General features: G+C 42.9%; 2 protein-coding genes across 3 annotated transcripts; both read left to right on the top strand.

Moving 5' to 3' along the window:
• Nucleotides 1–279: 279 nt before the first annotated feature.
• On the top strand, nt 280–12,993 carry LOC5496617. The gene is made up of 13 exons (XM_048731740.1): nt 280–434; nt 1,320–1,456; nt 2,605–2,691; nt 2,869–3,078; nt 5,646–5,800; nt 6,339–6,527; nt 6,992–7,190; nt 8,034–8,185; nt 8,289–8,399; nt 8,647–8,799; nt 9,309–9,455; nt 9,947–10,105; nt 12,202–12,993. Exons 1-13 carry the CDS (start codon nt 424–426, stop codon nt 12,442–12,444), a joined length of 1,953 nt encoding a protein of 650 aa, XP_048587697.1. The 5' UTR covers nt 280–423; the 3' UTR covers nt 12,445–12,993.
• A 1,389-nt stretch (nt 12,994–14,382) lies between these two features.
• LOC5515331 (complement C2) lies at nt 14,383–23,978 on the top strand. Of its 2 annotated transcripts, XM_032385005.2 has the most exons (13): nt 14,383–14,640; nt 15,699–15,777; nt 16,696–16,920; nt 18,083–18,253; nt 19,044–19,235; nt 19,581–19,760; nt 19,847–20,020; nt 20,554–20,827; nt 21,566–21,740; nt 21,863–22,127; nt 22,462–22,578; nt 22,702–22,828; nt 23,057–23,978. In XM_032385005.2, the coding sequence occupies exons 2-13, from the start codon at nt 15,711–15,713 to the stop codon at nt 23,664–23,666; spliced, it is 2,577 nt and encodes an 858-aa protein (XP_032240896.2). In that variant the 5' UTR covers nt 14,383–14,640; nt 15,699–15,710; the 3' UTR covers nt 23,667–23,978. The 2 variants fall into 2 exon arrangements, with proteins under 2 accessions (XP_032240896.2, XP_032240897.2); XM_032385006.2 differs by lacking the exons at nt 14,383–14,640; nt 15,699–15,777 and adding an exon at nt 16,127–16,189.
• Nucleotides 23,979–24,109: the final 131 nt, after the last annotated feature.

Raw genomic sequence — 24,109 nt, 5'->3', positions numbered from 1 at the left:
GTATAACGGGAAGGGTAGTGAATGCATTGGTGGATCGTGGAAGTTAAACAGGGTTAAGAGCCCGATCCAGAGGAAAAGCGCTATCTTCCTCAAATATTTTACAAATTGGTGTCCTTTTTAGGATTGCGTCCCTTCGTTCCCCCTTTAGGAATGACAGGTCCATTGCTTGTAAAATCAAAGAGTTCGACAACCTCGAACAGAAAGAGCTTATGCATTTTTAATTCAAAACACCAGGTAATTATTTCGATTCGAGGAGCTCTTTATTTTTTAGTGTTGCGGTTTCACGGCTAACGGTTTCACAAAATTCACACACCCTATTTTGAATTATTTAGGTAAATGATGCCACGTTTAATAAGAAATTTAGATACTTAATAACTGTAAAAAAGGAAAACGCTCACAGATCATTTGGAACGGCAAACGTCCATGAAATCAAGGTACGAATATCTAAAGGTGTGGTATCAGCAAAAATATATTTTTGATACGTTTGATGTTTTGGACTATTTTGTAATATTTGCTTGTCTGAATTTGTTTTAAACAAAAATTCTAACCTTTTTCTTGTTAAAAGGAGATGCTAACAGCTATTTTTCCAGATTAATATTGTATTATCAAGACACGTTCACGCCCCCAGATTTCTTGTTGTTTTTAGCAAATAAAAGAAAAATGTGTTATTGTCAATCTCAATATTTAATGATATTTCTAAAACAGGAATTAGGGAAGTCCTAAAACCGCAAGCAATAAACGAAAATTGAAAATTCTTAGGAGTTCATCTTATAACGTCCGTCCTCAACTTTAACAAAAAAAACTTTGAAAAAAGATTTAACCCTGTCATTTGTTTTGTTTTGTTTTTTGTTTGCTTTTATACTTTAAATAGACGTCATTGATAATCCGCTGGTTGGATAGAAAATTACTTAAATATGGAAAAACTTACAAACAATATCCACCAATAAAAAAAATCATGGCCATTGATTTGCTTTCCTTATTTCTTACTGCTTCCCACCCTGAATGGTTTTACTGTTAACTTTATTGTGTTTGACTTTGAAATATTGAAAAATAATACCATTATAAATACTTGAGATCAGGGTCGCCTATGAATATTGTTTCTATTATTTCGCCAAAGATAAGATCGATCGCACGCTTTGAAGGGGCTTTACTGAACGGGTTTCAATTTGAACGATTTTTTTAAATCCATTACCCGAGAGAGGCCTTGGCCACCTCCATATAACGAAATGAATACAGCGATCGAGTAATGAATGTTTCAGGACTAAGCACTGTATAAGGGAAATAAACGAGCTAAACTATTCTAATAAAAATACCCGTAGGATGGAGAGAGTCGCGCGTATCGCGGTCTTCCTGTGTCTAATCGTCCTGCTCCAGGAAGTTAGGCCCACCCATTTGGCCTCGTTTCCAAGCGAAAAAAGAGTAGAAGTCGCCGATCAGGACATTGAAGACGATGAAGGTAATAAATTATAGTACACCAGCATTTTTCCACCACTTTATTTCCCTATGCAGTGGCTTTTTCTCAAGTCAGTTTTGTCTGTCATACTACAATACAGATATAAGATTCATTTTATCATAGTTTCGATATGTGAATTGCATACTCCGGCTGGTCCATGAATAACGTAAAACTAGACGAGATATAGACGAGATGGATCAGCCGTTCAAAATCTAGGCTTTGTTGATTAGATATCAATTAAACACTAAAAATGAATGACAGAAAAGTGAGAAGACAGTCGAAGACGTTCATATAGAATATCGTATCGTTCCATAATGATGATACTCATTCATTCTCTTATAAGTTACGTTGATGGATAATAAGAACATGCATTTGTTTTTACTGTTACTATTATTTTCATTGTATTTGACCACGCACAACGTAACCGCTGCCTGTGAAATTGATAACCGGATAACCGACCCCCGCCGCTCTCGCTATCCTGGGAGTCAAAGAGAGTTCCGCTTTCTAGCTCTTAGGGTTGCGATCAATCGATCTTTGAGGGTTGATGAGAGTTCTGACTTTTTTTTATCGAAGAACCAACGCAGTCTATTGATTTCTCAAATTTAAGATTTATAGATGTCATTGTGTTTACGTGACAGCCGTAGGGTGTCTTCTACCTAGTCTTAAAGCCGCATTATAACCAGTTTCTCCCGGTCGATTACGAAACAACCTTCACTGATTTTAGACGGGAAACGCGAAAAATATTTCAAAATTGTAGAAGTAGTGTGTCTATTGGAAGTTTGTTCGGAGATGTGACTGATAATTTAGAGCAGATGACCTGTTTAATAGTGCGGATTCTAAAAGATTCTTTTGTCTCTTGTCGGTTGAGTCCATCGCCCCCCTCCCCCCCCCCCCCCCCCAGAAGTAAATTAGTGACAGTGCTAACTAGAGGGCTTTAAAGCCTTCACTCACTTCTCAATTCTCATCCAAATAAATGGCCTCCTTGTCAGGGTTTGTGGTTCTTTTCATAGCGACTAATATATCTTTTATTGAGAGCGCGAGATCCGTACACCGCACTTCGGAGATCCCTCATTTTACCCACAGCCGTCAAGTTCAAAAGAGCATTGTAAATTGTAAAGATCTATTATTGACCATATTTCTTTTATTCTCAGATTATAGTACGGAGGAGGAGGATAGTGCACTTAAGCCACAAAAAACAGAGACACAAAAAAACTCAAACCGATCTTTTTTTTCGAGGGGTAAGATACATAATCTTATTTTTGTGTTTATCAATTTTTTATTACAATTCAATAAAATGAATAAAATAAAAATTCTTTAAACTGAATAGAAGATAGAAAGCAATTTTTCATTAAACACCAGTTGTAGAAGTTTTACTTGCTGCGTTTAACTATTGTTTTTTTTCAAACCGCCTTTAGGTGTCAGGTTCTTTTCAAACTTGTTTAAAGGAGCGCAGATAACCGGCAAGTTCTTGAACGTCGTGTCATCAGGAGCAGTCCTTGTGAATGAAATAATCAGAGCTGTGGATGGTTGCGGTGGTGACGCGAAAAAATATTACAACGAGTATAACAAAACGAGGGAGGAAGTTGAGGCGCTTATCACAGAAACCGACGGGCTGACCTTGAGTGGTAACAACCAATGCTCCACTTTCCTCCTTGACGAAAAGAGCTGTAAAAGGCCGTTATCTTGTTTATCGCTCCCCTTATTGCTCAGTCAAGTATTTATGTATCTCTAACTGTATTGGATAAGCAAACTACTCAATTTACAAAGATACTTAGTTTGAATTCCTTGCCTCTCCCTCTCCCATATGGCGAGTACCTCCCCTCCACCTCCCCCATAGAACAAGAACCTGCCCCTCCTCCTCCCCCATAGGACGATTACCTCCCCTCCACCTCCCCCATAGGACGAGTACCTGCCCCTCTCTCTCCCCCTAAGGACGAGTACCTCCCTTCCACCTCCCCCATAGGGCGAGTACCTCCCCTCCACCTCCCCCATAGGGCGAGTACCTGCCCCTCCACCTCCTCCTAAGGATGAGTACCTCCACTCCACCTCCCCCTAAGGACGATTACCTCCCCTCCACCTCCCCGAAAAGGGGGAGTACCTCCCCTCCATCTCCCCCATAGGACGAGTACCTCCCCTCCACCTCCCCCATAGGGCGAGTACCTCCCCTCCACCCCCCCCATAGGGCGAGTACCTCCCCTCCACCTCCCCCATAGGGCGAGTACCTCCCCTCCACCTCCCCCATAGGACGAGTACCTGCCCCTCTCTCTCCCCCTAAGGACGAGTACCTCTCCTCCACCTCCCCCATAGGGCGAGTACCTCCCCTCCACCTCCCCCATAGGACGAGTACCTCCCCTCCACCTCCCCCATAGGGCGAGTACCTCCACTCCACCTCCCCCATAGGACGAGTACCTGCCCCTCTCTCTCCCCCTAAGGACGAGTACCTCCCCTCCACCTCCCCCATAGGGCGAGTACCTCCCCTCCACCTCCCCCATAGGACGAGTACCTCCCCTCCACCTCCCCCATAGGGCGAGTACCTCCACTCCACCTCCCCCATAGGACGAGTACTTGCCCCTCTCTCTCCCCCTAAGGACGAGTACCTCCCCTCCACCTCCCCCATAGGGCGAGTACCACCCCTCCACCTCCCCCATAGGACGAGTACCTCCCCTTCACCTTCCCCATAGGGCGAGTACCTCCCCTCCACCTCCCCCATAGGACGAGTACCTGCCCCTCTCTTCCCCATAGGACGAGTACCTGCCCCTCTCTCTCCCCCTAAGGACGAGTACCTCCCTTCCACCTCCCCCTAAGGGCGAGTACCTCCCCTCCACCTCCCCATAGGGCGAGTACCTGCCCCTCCACCTCCTCCTAAGGATGATTACCTCCCCTCCACCTCCCCCTAAGGACGATTACCTCCCCTCCACCTCCCCGAAAAGGGGGAGTACCTCCCCTCCACCTCCCCCATAGGACGAGTACCTCCCCCCCACCTCCCCCATAGGGCGAGTACCTCCCCTCCACCTCCCCTATAGGACGAGTACCTCCCCTCCACCTCCCCCATAGGGCGAGTACCTCCCCTCCACCTCCCCCATAGGACGAGTACCTGCCCCTCTCTCTCCCCCTAAGGACGAGTACCTCCCCTCCACCTCCCCCATAGGGCGAGTACCTCCCCTCCACCTCCCCCATAGGACGAGTACCTCCCCTCCACCTCCCCCATAGGGCGAGTACCTCCACTCCACATCCCCCATAGGACGAGTACCTGCCCCTCTCTCTCCCCCTAAGGACGAGTACCTCCCCTCCACCTCCCCCATAGGGCGAGTACCTCCCCTCCACCTCCCCCATAGGACGAGTACCTCCCCTCCACCTCCCCCATAGGGCGAGTACCTCCACTCCACCTCCCCCATAGGACGAGTACCTGCCCCTCTCTCTCCCCCTAAGGACGAGTACCTCCCCTCCACCTCCCCCATAGAACGAGAACCTGCCCCTCCACCTCCCCCATAGGGCGAGTACCTCCCCTCCACCTCCCCCATAGAACGAGAACCTGCCCCTCCACCTCCCCCATAGGGCGAGTACCTCCCCTCCACCTCCCCCATAGGACGAGTACCTCCCCTTCACCTCCCCCATAGGGCGAGTACCTCCCCTCCACCTCCCCCATAGAGCGAGTACCTCCCCTCAACCTCCCCCATAGGACGAGTACCTCCCCTCCACCTCCCCCATAGGACGAGTACCTCTCCTCCACCTCCCCCATAGGGCGAGTACCTCCCCTCCACCTCCCCCATAGGGCAAGTACCTCCCCTCCACCTCCCCCATAGGGCGAGTACCTCCCCTCCACCTCCCCCATAGGGCGAGTACCTCCCCCCCACCTCCACCATAGGACGAGTACCTCCCCTCCCCCATAGGACGAGTAACTGCCCCATAGGGCGAGTACCTTCCCTCCACCTCCCCCATAGGGCAAGTACCTCCCCTCCACCTCCCCCATAGGGCGAGTACCTCCCCTCCACCTCCCCCATAGGACGAGTAACTGCCCCCCCCCCCTCTTCCCATATTAAAGGACATTTTCTCGTTTATGTCTTCGAGGTGGTAGTTGCTGTCCTTCCATGTGATTGGACGCTCCAGTCGGGTTGGGTGGCTATTCCTATTCCTTCTAGCTATTGTGCTCGCTTATGCCTATCTTTTATCCTATGTGATTTCACCTTTACAGTTCAGAATGCCAATACCACAATGTTTGCCAGTTTGGATCGATTCGTCGACTCAGTGAACACACTCAACAAAATAGGAGAATCTCAGTTAAAATATCTCGAGAGCTTATCGCCTGAAGTAAGGAATAGGCTCAGAACGGCCACTGCAGAAGCTAGAGTAAGTTCTATTTTCATTACCACGTCCATTCCACATAACACGGACGAGGTTCAAATTCTAAATATACTTAATTGACGTCAAAGACGGGTCGAGGTTCGAGTACTCATCAAAACTGACGAGGGACTGTTTTTTTTCTAAAATGGAGAATGGTTTATTCATAACTGAAAATGTTGAGAAAATAGCCGATCAGTGTGTGTAAGCGGTGTCTATGTAGAATTTATACAACGACAATCGTAAATCGCGCACTCTGATTGGTTGAGGGTCCATGTGTTGTAAGAGGACACACGCACGCTTGCGTCAGCATGTGCTCGCGCTCCCCAAAACTAGATTGTAACGTAAAAAAAACATTTTTTATTGTTGTAAATAAAAAGCAAATAGATCTCATTTTTGCGTACGTCTGTCCTCCATTAGATACAACGACAATCGTAAATCGCGCGCTCTGATTGGTTGAAAAATATTAGCCACCTTTTAAGGCCACCTTTTAATGTTAAAACATTCCAATTGCTGTTTGCGCTGACAACGTGTATCTCTACCTCAGGCATACGTCAACAAAATGAATGAGCTAAAAGAAGTAGTGGAATATTCTAGAGTCAACCAGTTCTACCGGTCAGCTCTGGAAAATGTCATGGCTATCGGGACCCCCGCATTCGCAATGACAATCCCTATCATCGAGACTTTGGTCAGTTTTTGTCAGAAGTCGGCGACGGGTCGAGCGACCGCCAAACAGGTAAGATCAGTGACTGGGCTTTCACAGCTGTTTTCAGTATTTTCAGTTCTTTTGATGTTGGCGCCCAATATCACCTGTCAAAATGGATTTCTGGCTTTTGTCAATCAATGCTTTGCAGTCACCCGACCCAATGTCGGGTCCAAAGCAATGCCTCTCTCGTATGATAAACCTGTAAGATTGCGGACTTCTTATTTGGCCGTCAACCAACGATTGCAAATTACCCCACACGCTTATCTATACTCCCTAAACGTTGTGCAGTGTTACTCTCCTAACGATAAGTTACTGTATACAAACAGCGGACGTCGTCCCCATGATGCTGGCACTCTGGCTATTATATTCTAAAATCATCCTTGTTCAGCTGTCACGTGTCTTCTGATCGTAGAACGTACCCAGCATGCTTTTCGCCAAGACGAACAGGCATGCTGACAATATTGTCTTGGTTTAACGACGGTATTCGCTTTCAGCTTTCAAGGCAAAACGCCATAAAGTTTAAGGGACCCTCGAGAAGTAATAGAAACCTCTGGAAAACCCAGAGACTTGGCGCTATTACAACCAAGCTTAACAATGCTAAAACAATGAAAACGTCCAAGCTGGGCAAAGCAAAACGGTTCGCAGGTGCTCTCGGAAAGGGATTTTTAGTGGCTTTTGACTTTGCAACTGCTGGTAAGTCTACCATGCTATGTGCAATTGAACCCCAATAACTGGGCCTTACTCGAAATCCCAATAACTTGAGCTCGGATAACTCGAAATCCCAATAACTCTAATTCGAATAACTCGAAATCCCAATAACTCTACTTCGGATAAATCGAAATCCCAAAACTTGAACCCCGATAACTGGATCCCGTTTAACTTGAACCTTCAATAACTCCAAGCCGGATAACTCGAAATTCCAACAACCCGAACTCGAATAACTCGAAAACCCCAATAACACGAACTCGAATAACTCAAAATCCAAATAACTCGATCTCGCATGACTCGAAATCCCAATAACTGGAGCTCGGTTTACTTGAACTCCCAATAACTCGAGCTTGGATAGAACGAGTGTTTTTTTTTTCTTGTCCTCCCTTTAAGGGCTCGAGTAAATGGGGTTCAACTGTACTATAAAAAAGAGGCTTCTGGTAGCCTTTGAATTGATATTACAGCCAAAAACTTTATTAGTATAAATGCTTGTTTTAGCGCTCTCGGCTCTTTTCTAATCTTGTGGGTCGCGAGAGGGGTGGGGGGAGGGATCGAAGCAGGGTGCTTCATAAAAGCTGAAAGGTAAGACATCAGAACCAAAACTATCAAATCAATACTCTTCTCACTTTGCACCGGAGATGTTCTGTTCAAAGCTTTGCACCCATGTCTCAAACAACAATGGATGAAACAGAATTCATTATGACATTATTAGCAACATTTGCAGCTACGACGAAAATTTTGGCTACGACGGAAGAGAAAAATAAAGAAACTGGTGCCTTCTCCCACCAATCCACTACCTGGAAAATTAACTTACCTTTTCACCCGCAGGTTTCAATATAAAGACACTTTATGATCAAATAAAGCAGTGCCAAAAATTAACAGAGGAAACAAAGAAATCCCGTGATAAGATGATGGAAACCAAGAAGCTATTTGAACAAGGAAAAACCAACTTGACAAATGCTCAAAATGAAATCCTTAAGGTAAAAACTTCAACCCGCGGCTAAGAGAGGACAAAACCTCTAGCATCAGCATTGTGAACTGGTGACTTTGTCAACTAACAGGATTTTCTTTTTATTTACCAAGACATCGACTACAATCTACGGCAATATGACCGACGAAGACTTCATCACAAACGTGGAACAAATCCGTGACATGCTTTCCAAATTGTCAGAGACATCAGGCGACGATCGTTTTGTAAGTTAATGAAAAAGTTTGATGTTTATGAAGTATAATGCTTCAGCTTTATTGATGATTACTATATAGAAAGCCTATTGTTCTTTCATTTTACCAAAATACTTGTTTTAATAAATAGCAAAGTGATTATAAAAGTCACGATGATAGGAGAAAAATGCATCGTGCAGCCCCACCTCCCCCCACCCCAATCCCCAAATTTTTCTAACCCTGCCATGGCTCTGATAGTCATCATGATTATTTATTTCAGTCGGTACAGACTGGAAAGCTCCAAAAATTTCTGGACAGTGTTGAGGACAAAAAATTGCCGTCTCGGGAAACAGACATGTACAATACGATCAATAATGATCTACTGATTCCTCTTAAAGATGTCCCAATCTCCTATTCCTGCTACATTAGAAAGGTAAATAAATCAGCTAAACTTTGGAATGGTTATTATTCGTGCTAATTTCTGTTAATTAAAATATGATTATTAGTTCCTTGTAAATGTTGAAATTAAATTTTAAATTTGCGAGCAATATTGTGTTTATCTGCAGCTCAAAGATCAGTCGATCTTAATTGCTATCATTGTGGTAATTCTGTATAATGGCAACATTTTCAATCTGTACCTAAACAATAGCCGGAAAGAAATTGATATTTTGTCGAATTTTGGGTCATGGTCAATTTGCTACTAAAATGAGGTTGGTCGATTTTAAATAGAAATAGCTGGTCGCTTAATAGGGGTTCTATCCAAGGACCAAAGCAGAGCATCATGTGTGCCCTTATGAAATGTTAATGTCATTTTAAGAAATAGCTATATTCATATCTATCTCTCGACCACGTTGTACCTGCGCTCTTGAATTCAAGCTTTCAACTGCAATAAGGGTGATAAGCTTCACAAATGTATTTATTTATTTTCCATCTATCGATTAGAATGGTGCTATGAACGATGTACTGAATAGCTGCAAGGATGGTGTGAAGTCCTTAGATGCCCTCCTCGAAGAAAAGTTTGGCTTAACTGGCGACGAGAATGACAGCGAAAAGAATTGTAACAAGAAAATTGGGGAATACATCAGCAAGGTCAAGATTTTTGTTTTAATGAAGAATCCCAAATACTGTCAAACCTACCTAAGGCGTGGGGAAACTTAGCTTGACTCTTCTTCCCGCTGATTTCCATATTTACCTAATACGCGCTCACATCTCAGCCTTCTCCTTAAGGCTGTACTTTCATAGCGAAAAAATAGGCAAACAAGACTTATTGCTTTCATGAAGCTACCTCCACACTTAAAACGTCAGTCAGTTTTTGCTGTTATTTCAAGTACCCCTAGTAAAAAAAACGTAGTTCTACAACCGAGTGTAACCTTGGATATATTGGCTCGCGCAACTTGTTTCGGTAAACCCGTCAGACATAAAATGGTCACTCCATTGCATGTTCTTTACAACATGTGTATGCCAACAATGGGAGAGAGGGTTAAAAACAATCATCCAATAATTCTGAGGAAAACATTATAAAACTTTACCTTTATCATTTTCATTCATGTTTTGGATTTAAAATCTTTTCTTCTTTTAAGGAAAACGTTAAAGAGATGTGGAATAAAAAGGCCAAGAACGAGAATTTAAACCCCGAATGTATCCTGAACAATGAAAACAGCAAACAGCTCATATGCCTGAAGGCGGAAATAGGCAAAAAAGCAAAAGATATTAAGGAGGAAGGCATGGACGCGTCTGAGGTAAGTAGCAGCTTTGCCTCGAGGTTACATTTCGTGCTGTATCTCAAAGAAGGTCGTTCACGCCGCCATTTTATTCTCCCGCTCAATGGCGAGTCACACAAGGCACCCGTTTCCATCGGCTGATTCAAACGAGTAACCAAGATATTGTCAATTAAATATCCTCAATAACATATCAGACTTTATTCGTACGCTGTTATTTTGAAGTTTCCTTGCGAATAAATCCCTATTTTTTCAATGTGAAACAATAAACAAAGAAGTGGATTATTGAGATTCTTTAAAGCTGGTCTCCTTATGATCAGTAGTATATAGGAAATGGGGGTTCTGACGCCGGGTGGATAAGGGTAGATAGATAATCAACCCCGGATGTAGCGTGACATCATGCTTAGACCGAAAATGACGTCATAATCGGAAACGAAAGACTAGTCAGGGCTTGCCCAAGCTAGAAATAACCATCGCTAGTGTGTGTCTTTTTCTTTTTAATCCCCCTCCTTCTTAGTTTTGGGAGGGAGTCGTTTTTTGGGAGGGAAACCTCCCAAAACATTGTCGCCATTGCAACCCAGGGGATCAAAGGAATGGGAGGAGTTGGGAGGGGCCGGAACAATAGACTAGGAGGAGTAAGAACAATACAGTAGGAGAAGTAAGTAAGAACAATACAGTAGGAGGAGTAAGAACAATACAGTAGGAGGAGTAAGAACAATACAGTAGGAGGAGTGAGGAAGAGTAAGAACAATACAGTAGGAGGAGAAAGGAGGAGTAAGAACAATAGACTAGGAGGAGTGAGGAGGAGTAAGAACAATAGAGTAGGAGGAGTGAGGAGGAGTAAGAACAATAGACTAGGAGTAGTGAGGAGGAGTAAGAACAATAGAGTAGGAGGAGTGAGGAGGAGTAAGAACAATAGACTAGGAGGAGTGAGGAGGAGTAAGAACAATAGACTAGGAGGAGTGAGGAGGAGTAAGAACAATAGACTAGGAGGAGTGAGGAGGAGTAAGAACAATAGACTACGAGAAGTGAAAACAATAGGACAGGAGGTGTTAGGAGGTGCTAGAACAATAGAATTATTTTGCCGAGGAAAAAATAACGTCATCAGCGTAAACAACAGACTTGTCTAGACTTGCCTTAACGTATAATTGTTATTGAAACAAATGATAATCCCATCAATAAAGATAACAAAGACAATAAAGATCGAAAACAAAGCTCTGCATTGACTTCTAACCGAACGTCTTGTAAGATAAGACACGTTTGTGTAGGTATAGAACAACCTAGGATATTGATGTGACAATCGGAAGCGATAAAATCTTGACCGAGAGTTTTGCTAAATAACCCAAGGAAGTACCCCTCTTGTACAGCGTTATTTAAGGCAAGTCTAGACAAGTCTTTTGTTTTCGCTGATGACGTTATTTTTTCCTCGGCAAGATAATTCTATTGTTCTAGCACCTCCTTACACCTCCTGTCCTATTGTTTTCACTCCCCTACTATATTGTCCTTACTCCTCCTTACTCCTCCCAACTCCTCCTACTGTATTGTTCTTACTCTTCCTCACTCCTCCTACTGTATTGTTCTTACTCCTCCTCACTCCTCCTACTGTATTGTTCTTACTCTTCCTCACTCCTCCTACTGTATTGTTCTTACTCCTCCTCACTCCTCCTACTGTATTGTTCTTACTCCTCCTACTGTATTGTTCTTACTCCTCCTACTGTATTGTTCTTACTCCTCCTACTGTATTGTTCTCACTCCTCCTACTGTATTGTTCTTACTCCTCCTAGTCTATTGTTCTTACTCCTCCCAACTCCTCCCATTCCTTTGTTCCCCTGGGTTGCCATGGCGACTGTTTTGGGAGGAGTCCCTCCCAAAAAACGACTCCCTCCCAAAACTAAGAAGGAGGGGGGATTAAAAAGAAAAAAACACACAATAGCGATGTTTTTTTTTTGCTTAGGCAAGCCAAGACTAGTCTTTTGTTTCCGATGATGACGGCATTTCCGGTCTAAACATGATGTCTCGCCACATCCGGGGTTGATTTTCTATCCACCCTTATCCACCCGGAGTAAGAACGTATCGGTTTTCTATTCTGTATAACAATCCTGTATTATAATCCACAGGAGGCTATCCAAAAGGTCATTGACACTTGTCCGTCTAGTGTTCGATCTGCAGTTCCTGAAGAGGTTAAGAATACAATCTGCACCCTGAAGAACGATAGCGACCTGAAATTGCCCCAAATGATAGCAGCATTCTCAAATTATCCAGCGAGCGCGGTCCAGGATGTGTACGACAACTGTCCACCAAAAGCTAAACGTCGAGATAAGACGACGACGAAGAATAAAATCTTAGAAACACGTAATTAAAAGTTCACAAGGGTACCAGGTAAAGTGACGCTCAGCCAAAATGCCGACAGAAGTCTGGAGGCTTCGGTACCCAGGGTAACACTTAGCCTTATCATTTGAGAATAAAGCATAAAACGAAAGCATTAAAAATGTCTTATACTATCAAATATAGGGAGGGGAAAGGGCAGGACACAAGGAATAACCATCTCTATGACATAGATCCACAAGAAAAACCTGATGATGGAAAAACCTGGATGAAAATGCTCAATTCGAGAAAGAAGACACAATTTCTTACAATGGCTATCGGTTCCTTGTATTCCGGACTGATTTTCAAAACACAAATAAATTGAGACAGAAATGCACTTGTAGCGAACAGTATTTACATAATAATAATACTTAGATAATAATTAACTCTGTAACCCGATAAAATTAGAGCCAGGCAAGCCCCGCATAATCACACACGAATCGAACGAACAACATGCGCGCGACGATTTCCCCTAATATAGCCGGATCAAGTTTTTACGGTGTAATACTGACATTAAAGTTATAGAAAAGCCATATTGGCTTCAAGACGGTGTCGTGTCATGTATTATAATATCAGTAAAGACGACCGGAAGGAAAATCCACTATAGCACTTACCTAGATTTTGGCTTTTTAAGGATATTTTTCCTTGATCATCCTTGTGCTATGTATGGGTTTAGGGACGAAAAGCTCAAGTCGCATTTTATATTGTGTTTGTTATTACTCACTAAGTACTTAGAGAAATGTTCCGCCTTATTAGATGTGAAATGGGCTTATTTGAAGCGTCATGTCATGTTTTATCGTCATGTCGATCCACAACATATTCCAATTTAGCCCCCGTTGTCCACAAGTACCCCGTCAGGGGTGTGGGTGGGGGGAGCTCCCATAAAAACAGACGATCGAGATCGCAGACAAAATCAAGAGATAGTACTTCTGGTTTGGTCAACAGATATTCTTATCCCCAATCATAAAAGATAGCTCTCCAAACAAAATTCGCTGGTTCGGAAAGAAAGCTAATCGGTAAACTGTCTTTGAACGCTTCAACTCTCACTGGAAAACACAGCAACCCCGTGCCCACAAACGACTGTCAAACTCAAACGCAAACGCTCATCCAGCACAGTAAGTTTCTGTTTAGTTATGTTAATTTTGCCACATGAATATATACAATGAATACAATAAAAATTAAATAAATTACAATATTTACATGTTTCGGAAAGGACCTAAGGCGTAAACGAGATATTCCTCCCCTCGATGATATAAAAACGATAATTTGCACGTATATGTCTAGTGTTACAAAGTAGAAGTTCTTATTGAAAGATTTGTCAAAATACTATCCTTTTTCTATATGACACCCATGACAGCGCACAACTCATGGTTCTAAAACCAGAAAAACAGACGGGGAAGATTGTCGACAAAATCAAGGGATAGTACTTTGGTTCAACAAATATATTCTTATCCCATAACACTGCGAGCTAGAACGAGAAACCTAAGAGAAAATGGTCCACGAAATGAGTAAACGAGCGCATAACCAGGGCGGATAACCAGCATAGTTAAAGTAGTAAGATTGGAACGTTAGTTGCATTTTATGGTTCTAAAACCTTTTACGGTTTATTTTTCAAAAGACCACTCTATTATTGAGAGAGACGGTTATTTCATATTATTCCATAAAAGGGACACTTTTTCGAGAAGAAACATTTAAAAATAAACCAAATTTGGCTTTGATGATATTGGGTTGTTGACTTTATCAAATTTTAGGGAAAGGGAGGGGGGGGGGGGGGTTGGAGGCTCGTTATCTACTCGTCAAATGTCGTATGGCCTGTCTCAGGCTATAGAGCTATTTCTGTACTCCAATAAAACAATTGACGGACGAGCGAGAAATCACGTCCGGTTTCGCTGAGATCCTTTGCGCATGTTGCAATCATAGGCACACAAGAAGGACTTCCTGTTTATCTGAAGCGTTATCCGATCCGACAATAAAAAAACAATACACGTAAGTCGCGACGGGTGAATAATTCGAATATTCCCCTTTCGCCGATTGGCATCTATCATTAGGTCAAGTTTATTCTAAGATAAAAACAACGAAACTGCATCAAAGCAAGACGTTGGAATTTTCAGCAGTAAGGATTTCAAAGTCAGCCAAAGAACATACAGGAAAATAGAGGAAAGTTACTGCTGAACGTGGGTTCTGCTAGCCAGGTAAGAATTGTATTTCGGTAGAGTGTTCTGACGATCTGGTACATGAGATGATATTAATAAGGGTTCTCCTTAATCGCTTAAGCTCGGACGTGCAAGACTTTGGTACTAGACTAGTATGGAGCAGGATGATGCAAATTACTGTTTGAAGACAACTCTTCTCTACCCGACTCTAATTACTATGCATGGGATTTTTAAAGTCTAATAGCATCTTTTACTCGTGAGCCCGTATTGCTTGTGAAACAAATAATGAATTCAGGACTGGATTCCCAGGTCTCCTGTGTTGTAAATAAAAGGTTCGCATTCGTAAATGTATAAGAGCTTTACCAGCAAATGGAAATGTGTTCCTTTTAGTAATATAGATGACATATGACATACACAAGAATACATAATCAGACCCTAAACGAAAATGAAATGACTCGCAAAGTACCTTCCTTTCCGTGGGTCACCAAGAATACAAACAGGAGCTAGCACCTTTCCATCTGCATAGATCAAGCTATCATCGTAATTTCAATGATAACTAATATTATAACCAAATGTGAACTTTAGAAGCACACTAGCATGGCAGATGACTTTTCGTCTCTTATGACTTGAGATAAATCTGTAAATGTCTAAATAAAAACAGTAAGTAATATCACGCGAGTCTCTTGCGTCACGAGTTCTAATATTCTATCGAGGAGATATTTTCTTATTTACCTGGAAACCATTATGTACTTTTTATGCAATAAGCATTAACATTTTTTTTTTAAATGTTTGCGTCTTTTATCACTGCACTTTAATCAAAACGATTTTTGGCAAATCATCTTTAGCACGTCCTTTCAACTGCTTGTCATACAGGATGCGAATTTCTATATTTCCGTTTCACTTTCTGCTGGGTATACTTCCTCTGGAACGCGCAAGTCACTTTCCAGACCAACATGATGAATCGCGAATACGCCCCGCTCTTTATACTTCCTTAAAAGCGCCATAAGAGATAAATACACGATCTGGATTACTTAAAATAGCTCTCATTGAGACAGATAAAGGCACGGCAAGTCGTGAATGCATCTGTTCGTTTGTAGGTATAACACACCATGCTCACAAGCAAAGCCTTGGTGTGTGTTCTTGGGATATTTCTAGCGGTCTGCACGACAGCACAACGTAAGTTACTCCATGAGATACAGGGGAAGGGGGGTACAGGCCCGTACCGGGAGGGGGGGGGGGAGGGAGTGCAGGTGCACAAGCAAAGTCTTGGTGTGTGTTCTTGGGATATTTCTAGCGTTCTGTACGACAGCACAACGTAAGTTACTCCATGAGATACAGGGGGGGGTACAGGCCCGTACCCAGGGGGGGGGGGGAGGGAGTGCAGGTGCACAAGCAAAGTCTTGGTGTGTGTTCTTGGGATATTTCCAGCGGTCTGCACGACAGCACAACGTAAGTTACTCCATGAGATACAGGGGGGGGGGGGGGTACAGGCCCGTACCCAGGGGGGGGGGGAGGGAGTGCAGGTGCACAAGCAAAGTTTTGGTGTGTGTTCTTGGGATATTTCTAGCGGTCTGCACGACAGCACAACGTAAAAGATGTATGAAGGGGATGTAAGAAGGGGTGTATGAGGGGGGTGTATGAAGGGGATATATGAAGGGTATGTATGAAGGGGATGTATAAGAATATCGAGGGTATATCTTTTTTGGGTATGTTAACACAGTTCAGGATTTTTGTTTTGTTTTTATTGCCTAGCTCAATCTTTTTTCTAAGTTTGGTGATCAATAACAGTAAAGAAACGCTCAAATATCGTATTATAAAAGAGCCGTATTCAATACAAATAAAATCAACTTTTTGAACTGAACATGTGTGTCAAAACATTAGAAGAACGCTAAACGGAAAAAAAGTTAAAACGCTAAAACGAAATTTCACTTTTGAAAGGAGAGAAGTTACCATTATTTCATGCGAATTTTCCTATTTTTGCGTTGATTAGGCGAGTTAATAGGGTTTTATTTTACTACGGGGGGAGGGGGGTAAGAGATTTTGGCTAACAGGTTTTTGATTTTAAGGGTTTCTATATGATCTTGTTTCCTTCAGCTAAAAAGACTAAAAAGCCCGGATGTAAAGAGGTTGTCAAAAAACTGATAGAGAGACCGCCATCCTTCACGCGCATCTCAGTGCGCAAGTCAAAATCAGAGTCCCGGATGTACGCCAAAGTGAAATACGAATGTACGAATAAAGCGGTTCTTGAGAATGGAGAGAAGTGGACGGTAAGACAGTGCAAGAATGGAACGCTGCTTGGAAAAAAGCCGGTTTGTAAACGTAAGTAATTTAGGTAAAAACATGCTGTTGATACAATTTTGCACCTATCAATGTTAAGCCAGTAAGGGGAGATGTGGCAAGGGGTAGGGATTTGACATTTTTGCTTTTTTTTCAGTCAAATTCCCTTGGGTCATTATTGGAGCCTGAATCTTAAGAAATTCCTCACACTGGGCCATATTATTGTGATCAAATATCCCTTGTCAAGGGCGTACGGTAGGATAAATTTAGAGACAGCTTGAGCTATATAACAAGCGCTGAACAGTGTAAAACACTGAAACTGTTTTAACCCTTTTCCCTTGCCACATCTTCCCCACCGGCTTCGCATTGATGGGTGCAATACTGAGTAATGAAGATACTAATTTTCAATAAAATGATATGCCCTCTTGCTGTACATTATACTTGGTTTCCCTTTTCTGACTAGCATTCATGCCCTGCCTCCAACTTACTAGCCCCACCCTTTGGCCTTAGCCGAGCTGACCCCACTTCTCTCCACGCCCTGCGGTCTGCCATGCACTTGACAGAACTTACCGAGGGACCCCTCGTGGAATGAGATTTTCCCAGACCTCACGGTGTGTTGCTGCAGGGTTCCTATATGAACCGTGAGACTGTCTCATCTGTTGCTTGGGAGCAGTCTCCTTTGCCTTCCATTGGTATTGCACAAATACAAAACAGGCGCGTACCGAGATTGTGTGTGAGGGGGGGGGGGGCGTGCAGTCATAGATTTATTGAAAAAGGATAATATTTTATGATGCCTAAAGCCGCATTGTCACCAGTTTACTTCCGGAGGTCCGACGGAAACCTCAACCGTTAAAAGACAAAAGAATCTATAAGAATCCGAGATATTCAACAGGCCATCCGCTCTAAATTATCAATCACATCCTCGAAGAAACTTCCAATAGACACACTGCTTTCAAAATTTTGAAATATTTTTCGCGTTTCCCGTTAAAAATCATCGGATATTGTTAGGTAATCGACCGAAAGTAAACTGGTGACAATGCGGTTTTAATAAAAAAAAAACACTGCACACCCCCTGGTAACGCGCCTGTAATACACTTGGGTGGTCACGTGGGTGGTCACGTGTTATTTCAAATTTGTGCTTTAATATAAGAGATTACGGAGATCAACTAAGATTTTACAACTCAATATTCATCTCTGTCGACAGCCATTTCATGCGGGCAGCCCGACCCTGTAGCTCACGCTAACTTTACCGGAAATAGCTTCATCGCCGGAAGTAAAATATACTATGAATGCCAACCTGGCTATAGAATGCAAGGACGTAGGTATCGACGCTGTCGTCGCAATGGCCGATGGTCCAGAAAACCGCGTTGTGAGCGTAAGTCGATAAAGCAATTGAGTTTAATACACATACAAGTATAGGTGGCATTAAATGGGGAGGAGAGGGGGGTCATCTAAACACAAGCCTCCACCAAAAAATTTTGGATAAAAGCTTGAAGAAGTATTAGTGCAGTATTCTACTAAAGACTAAACTTTAGGATCGAAAACTTTGGCTGTTGGTTAGCTGTTAGTCTTTAGTGCTAATTCTTATAGTGTAAATGGAATGTTACTTAATAGGATTTGATTATTTCTTAATGTGCTTTTATTTATTTTTCTTGCTTTTAGACTTATTAGGTTTCGGATCAGTTTTTAACGTTCGGTACACATTGCTTGTTTTAATAGTTTCTCTAAAACACTGAATCGTAGTTCTTGCTTTAATAGCAAGTGTCTTGGAAACAACGAAACACATTGCCTATTTTGCCTATTTAGCAAGTTTCTAAAAAAACAAAACACTAAACGTTGCCTTTTTTGAAGAAAGTTTCTCGGACGGAAACAATGAAAAAGGTGGAGCAGTCAGATTTTCGATTTAGCCAAACGTACCAAATGTACAAAATAGCCCGAAGTCTAGTATAACTTACTGGTGAGCTACGCAGGCAAGCGCATTTCCTTACTATCCCCACTCCAGGCTCGTACAACGTACCTTGGCGGCCAAAAAGTGTGTAATTTTTATTAAAGAATCTTCAAACACTATGATTTTTCGATTTGATTCCTATGACACTGCGCTCCCCCCGCCCCTCCCCCCCTCAGGTAATCCTGGTTAAAAACCTGCACTCTTATTTTCGTTGTAGTGATCACGTGCCCGGTAGGAGATAGTCTCAAGCTTACAAACGGCATCATCAACACCACGGATGAGAGATTCCGTAATGGGACGCTTCTGCTTTTCGAATGCAACGAGGGCTATGATCTGATTGGTCCAGACATAATGATATGCCTTGAAAATGGTTGGACACCTTTACCACGACGCAGGCCATATTGTAGAAGTAGGTAGACTTAGCCAAGGGCTATAGGATGGGAACCAAGGGCTATAGGATGGGCGACTGAACCCAGGGTTATAGGGCCATATCAATAAGACAACGCTTAGGCAATAATTCTTGTTCCTCTTTTTCTATTTTATTTCTAAACTTGGTATTCTAAATGAATTGAGTTCCGCGCATACTTTAAGCATTCAATTTATCAATTTAATTTGAACACATTAAATAATTAACAAACACGCACAACCTAATAATACTTGACACGTGTCTTATCCTTAGTCAATACAATCTCTAGAACACATACTTTTTCTCTCTTTGTTAAACTGAGTATTTTTTTGTTCTTCAATTTGGCAGAAATCTCCTGTCCTGACCCAGGACGTCCTGACAATGGTCGTCGAATTGGGAATAATTTTGCCATTGGCAAACATGTAACCTTCGCCTGCCAATCAGGGCTCATACTCAGGGGGTCACGTGTCCGTACCTGTCAATCAAACAGAATGTGGAGTGGCTCCGTAGCCGTGTGTGATGACGGTGGTATGTATAAATATTTCGTCAAACAGGTTCTAGCTTGTAGTAAATCCGATGTATGTGACTTAACTTACATTTTCTGCATATTTTAGCTTCCGATTGTCCTGACCCTGGGGTGCCTGTCAGCGGTTTCAAGAAGGGAAACCGCTATAACTTTGGTGCGGAAGTCGAGTTCTCTTGTCGACCTGGATTTGTACTTGTTGGTTCGGCTAAACGAAGGTGTCAAGCCAATGGGAAATGGACTGGAAGTGAGGCTAAATGCATGGGTAAGATAGCATGGATGATTCTGCTTATCATAATCAGAGTAACAACAAGAACACCTTGATCAATTCCATCGCCATCACCACTATTATCATCATACATCATCATCACCATCACCATCACGATCATCATCATCATCATCTATTATCACAACCACTACCGCCATAATCATGATTAATTACTATAACCATCGATACTATTACCATCATCAATAATCATTACCCCGACCAGTATCAACTTTACCGCAACCATTATAACCATTATTATCATCGTCATTATTACCATCGCCATCGCTATCGCCATCGCCATCGCCATCGCCATTGCCACCATCATAATAACCATCACCATCACGACCACGATCATTATAACCATCCTTATCATTGTCAACTATGAGCATCACCATTTTAGTTGCAGCGGGAGGCTCGGATGCTAAGAGTGATAATTCAATATATTAAGCAAAGGAGGCTCGAGTCACCAAGGGTTCGGGCTATCGAAAGTCAAATGTAAATCCCAAGATTTGCATTTGTTCTTTTCCCAGCTGATTTCGAATACATGATCAAAGATGTCAACAGCACCGCCTACCAGCTGAAGCGTAACATAGACACCATGTTAGAGTACACGTGCTCTGGAATGAACTCCACATGCAACTTGACGGAGGTGGATATGAGAGCGCGTGCTATTGAGCTGAATGAAGCGGGAGGACTGGACGTGGTTTTTGTGTTTGACGCATCCAGCAGCATCAAAATGGACGACTTCCGGCTTGGGCTTGATTTCTCCATAGAGCTCGTCAAGCTGCTGGGGACTTCCTGGAAGTAAGTCACGTGAATCATTTTACAAGGTCAGGGAAAGGTCGAGGGGAAGCGTAAGGGTCACGTGATTTTTTAGGGGTAAGTCACGTGGTCAGAAAATGTAAGTCACGTGAATCATGTTACAAGGTCAGGGAAGGGTAGAGGGGAGGCGTAACGGTCACGTGATTTTTAGAAGTAAGTCATGTGGTCGGCAAATGGAAGTCACGTGATTGGTTAAGGTAAGCCACGTGATCGATAAAAGTAGGTCATGATTTGTTGAATTTAAAATCACGTGATTGTTGACGGTACGCGTATCGTAAGGCTCAGGGATGGTCGAGCTTCTTGCACATGCAAATGAAATAATCCATTTTATGTCACGGACTTTCAAGTAAATTATATTATTTTAGAAAGCATGTTTTTTTAATAATGCAATTACTAGGCAATCGGGGACTTGCGCTAAGAAATCACGTGACTGTTTGGGTGGCACAGTAGCGCGCTCTCAGGCTTTTAGCGACAATATAGCAGCAACAAATAGCAACTTATCTAGTTCTTACAAATTAAGCATTTTTTTTCCGGAAAGCATTTTTCGTCGTCTTTGGCGTGACGGTCGAAGTCATGTGTTTATTTTGGCTTGAATTTGCCACCCAAAAGGTCACGTGATATCCTAGTCCCCGTTTAATGCTAAAGCATTCCTCTTTCTTCTCAGGCCCGGAGTGGCGCACATGATAGCGATAACATACGTTAAATCATTTTTCTTCTCAGGCCCGGAGGGACGCACGTGGCAGCGATAACATACGGAACAGAATCTCACCTTGAGTTCAATCTGGGAGACGCAGGGGCTCTGACAGCAAAAAGTGTAATCGCGAAAATTGGCAAGATAAAACGGAGTGGAGGAGGAACCGCTAGCCGCTTGGCACTCGACACCACCATCAGACAGGTCAGTGCACGTGATTAGATAGGATAAACCACGTGATCACCGGATGTGAGAGCATGTTATCGGACAGCACGTGACAACAAACCATTGTTTTTTTTTTTTTCACATTTTTTACATCTGTGTAGGTTGTGCCTTTCACTCGAGAAGGAAGCCAAAAGGCCCTATTTTTCATCACCGACGGTCACTCAAACATCGGCGGAAGCCCGCGCAAGGCTGCTAAAATCTTAAAGGACAAGGGGTTCCAGATCTACGCGATCGGCGTGGGAAAGAAAGTACGCAGGCGCGAATTGATGGAGATCGCCTCGGAACCCGAGGATGAATACGTGATTTCTGTTCGCAAATACAAGCAACTGTTGAGTGCAGTGAAAAAAGCAGTACATATTAAAATAGGTACGTGTCCATATAAAACAGTAAAGCAGACGAGTAATCCATGGGAATATCGAGTGCAAACGAAAGGCTAGTTCTGCTCGCTTATTAGCTAGAAAGCATGTCATCTTTTGTACACTATAGCGTAAAGCTATACAATTATTTACACTAGTTGAACTGAAGCCTAAATGAAGCTCAACACCACTGGCTCAACACCACTGGCTCAACGCAGATAAAAATATTTTCAGGGAAATCCAGAGCCTGGCTTGTCTGGAGTCACACTATCCCACCACAGGGAACCCGGTCATAGAGCCCCTTGAATAAGGCTAGTAATAACTAAGTTTTTCTTCGCTTCTAGACTATTCGCCATGCGGTGAAAGCCAAACAAATCTCCGCGCGAGGATCGTGGGAGGGAACGAGGCGGGGCATGGCACGTGGCCGTGGCAAGTTGGGATTTACAGATTTGATCATTCTGGTAAGTCATATGCGCAGGTACTCTGGGTGCCATACGTTGAAGGCGTCTCTCGTTCATACGCGTACCTAGGAAAACAGAAAGGGAGCGAGTCAATTTGATAACATCACGTGGTCTGTCTTTCAGGTAACCAAATGCAGATTTGTGGTGGTGCGTTGATAAACCGCGAATGGGTGCTCACAGCAGCACATTGTTTCTACAAAACAAACCCAATCACTAAACGCCGAGAAAAAGACATCGTGTTTCCGGAGGGGTGAGTGACTTATTGACAGTAATGGAATTGCTATACCGAAAAAAAAAAAAATAAAAAAGGTAACTTAGAACTATTATACCGGGTATCTCAGCAGTTCCTGAAACAGTATCTTAAACTTAAACTTAAAATATTTTATCAAAAGTCGTGTCTTCTTTAATGTGTAAGTTAATGAAATCCAGTATGTAACCGATAGTTAATTTCACTTATTATTTATTCCAACATTTCTAGTTACGTGCTTAAAGTGGGTGATAACCATCTGCTGATAAAAGAACCTACTCAACAAGACCTAGTTGGAAAGGACATCATTCTACACCCTAACTACAAAGATGCGCCCGATTTCGAAAACGACATTGCTCTGGTCCGGCTTAGTGAAGCAGTTAAGCTCGGCCCCTTCGTACGCACGGTATGCCTACCGAAAAAAGGGGAAAACTTACTCGAACCTAAAAAGTACGGAGTTGTTCCTGGATGGGGTGTCATCGAAGAACTGAAGGTTGGACAGAGGCTCAACAAAAACACTAAAAGGGCCAAGGTACTAAGACACTCGGCATTTGAGATACAACCCAATGATGTGTGCGATAGGTCCACACGCCACAATTTCAACGCGACAGTAACTTTCTGTGCGGGTGATGGCAAGGGTGGCAATGACACCTGTCATGGGGATAGTGGGGGGAGTTTTGTCCGAGAGTTTCGTAGAGAGGGCAAGTATCGATGGGTGTCGGCGGGGATTGTAAGTTGGGGGGAGGGGTGCGGACAAAAAGACAAATATGGGTTTTACACTAGAGTAGAGCCATATGTACACTGGATAATCAAGACAGCCATACCGAAAGGAGACAAGTAGAAAGTCACGAAAATATAGCGTGACCAACATAATAAGTCTAGGAACAGTATGTAACGCAGTCGCGCAAATCACACGTTATAAGATTGTCACGCAAAAGCAGCTTGTAAATTTCGTCAGGCAACTAACCCGCTGTAGTCACGCTAGAAACAGATAGTGGCGCTTTGTATCCTGTTCTCCAAGTTTCTTTTGTTTATTTCCTTATAAAAAGCAGTAAAACCAAGAGAGCACGAATCATTCTCTTTTGCTAAAACTGATAAACAGAACATCTTATATATATTTTATTTAATAAAGATATAGTGGAAGTTTTTGATAGCAAGAGTGTATCTTTTCTTCCATAAGCTCACCCCCTCCCTTCCACACGCTACCTTAGTTACTGGTGAGAATATCGCCATACTCGCAAGTTCATGGCTAACTCCAAGAGTTCCATTATCTAGCTCCTTGCT

Source organism: Nematostella vectensis, chromosome 8 (assembly GCF_932526225.1).
Source record: "Nematostella vectensis chromosome 8, jaNemVect1.1, whole genome shotgun sequence".
NCBI lineage: Eukaryota > Metazoa > Cnidaria > Anthozoa > Actiniaria > Edwardsiidae > Nematostella > Nematostella vectensis.
The sequence above is the reverse complement of the archived record's forward strand: the minus strand, read 5'-3'. Positions and strand labels throughout refer to the sequence as shown.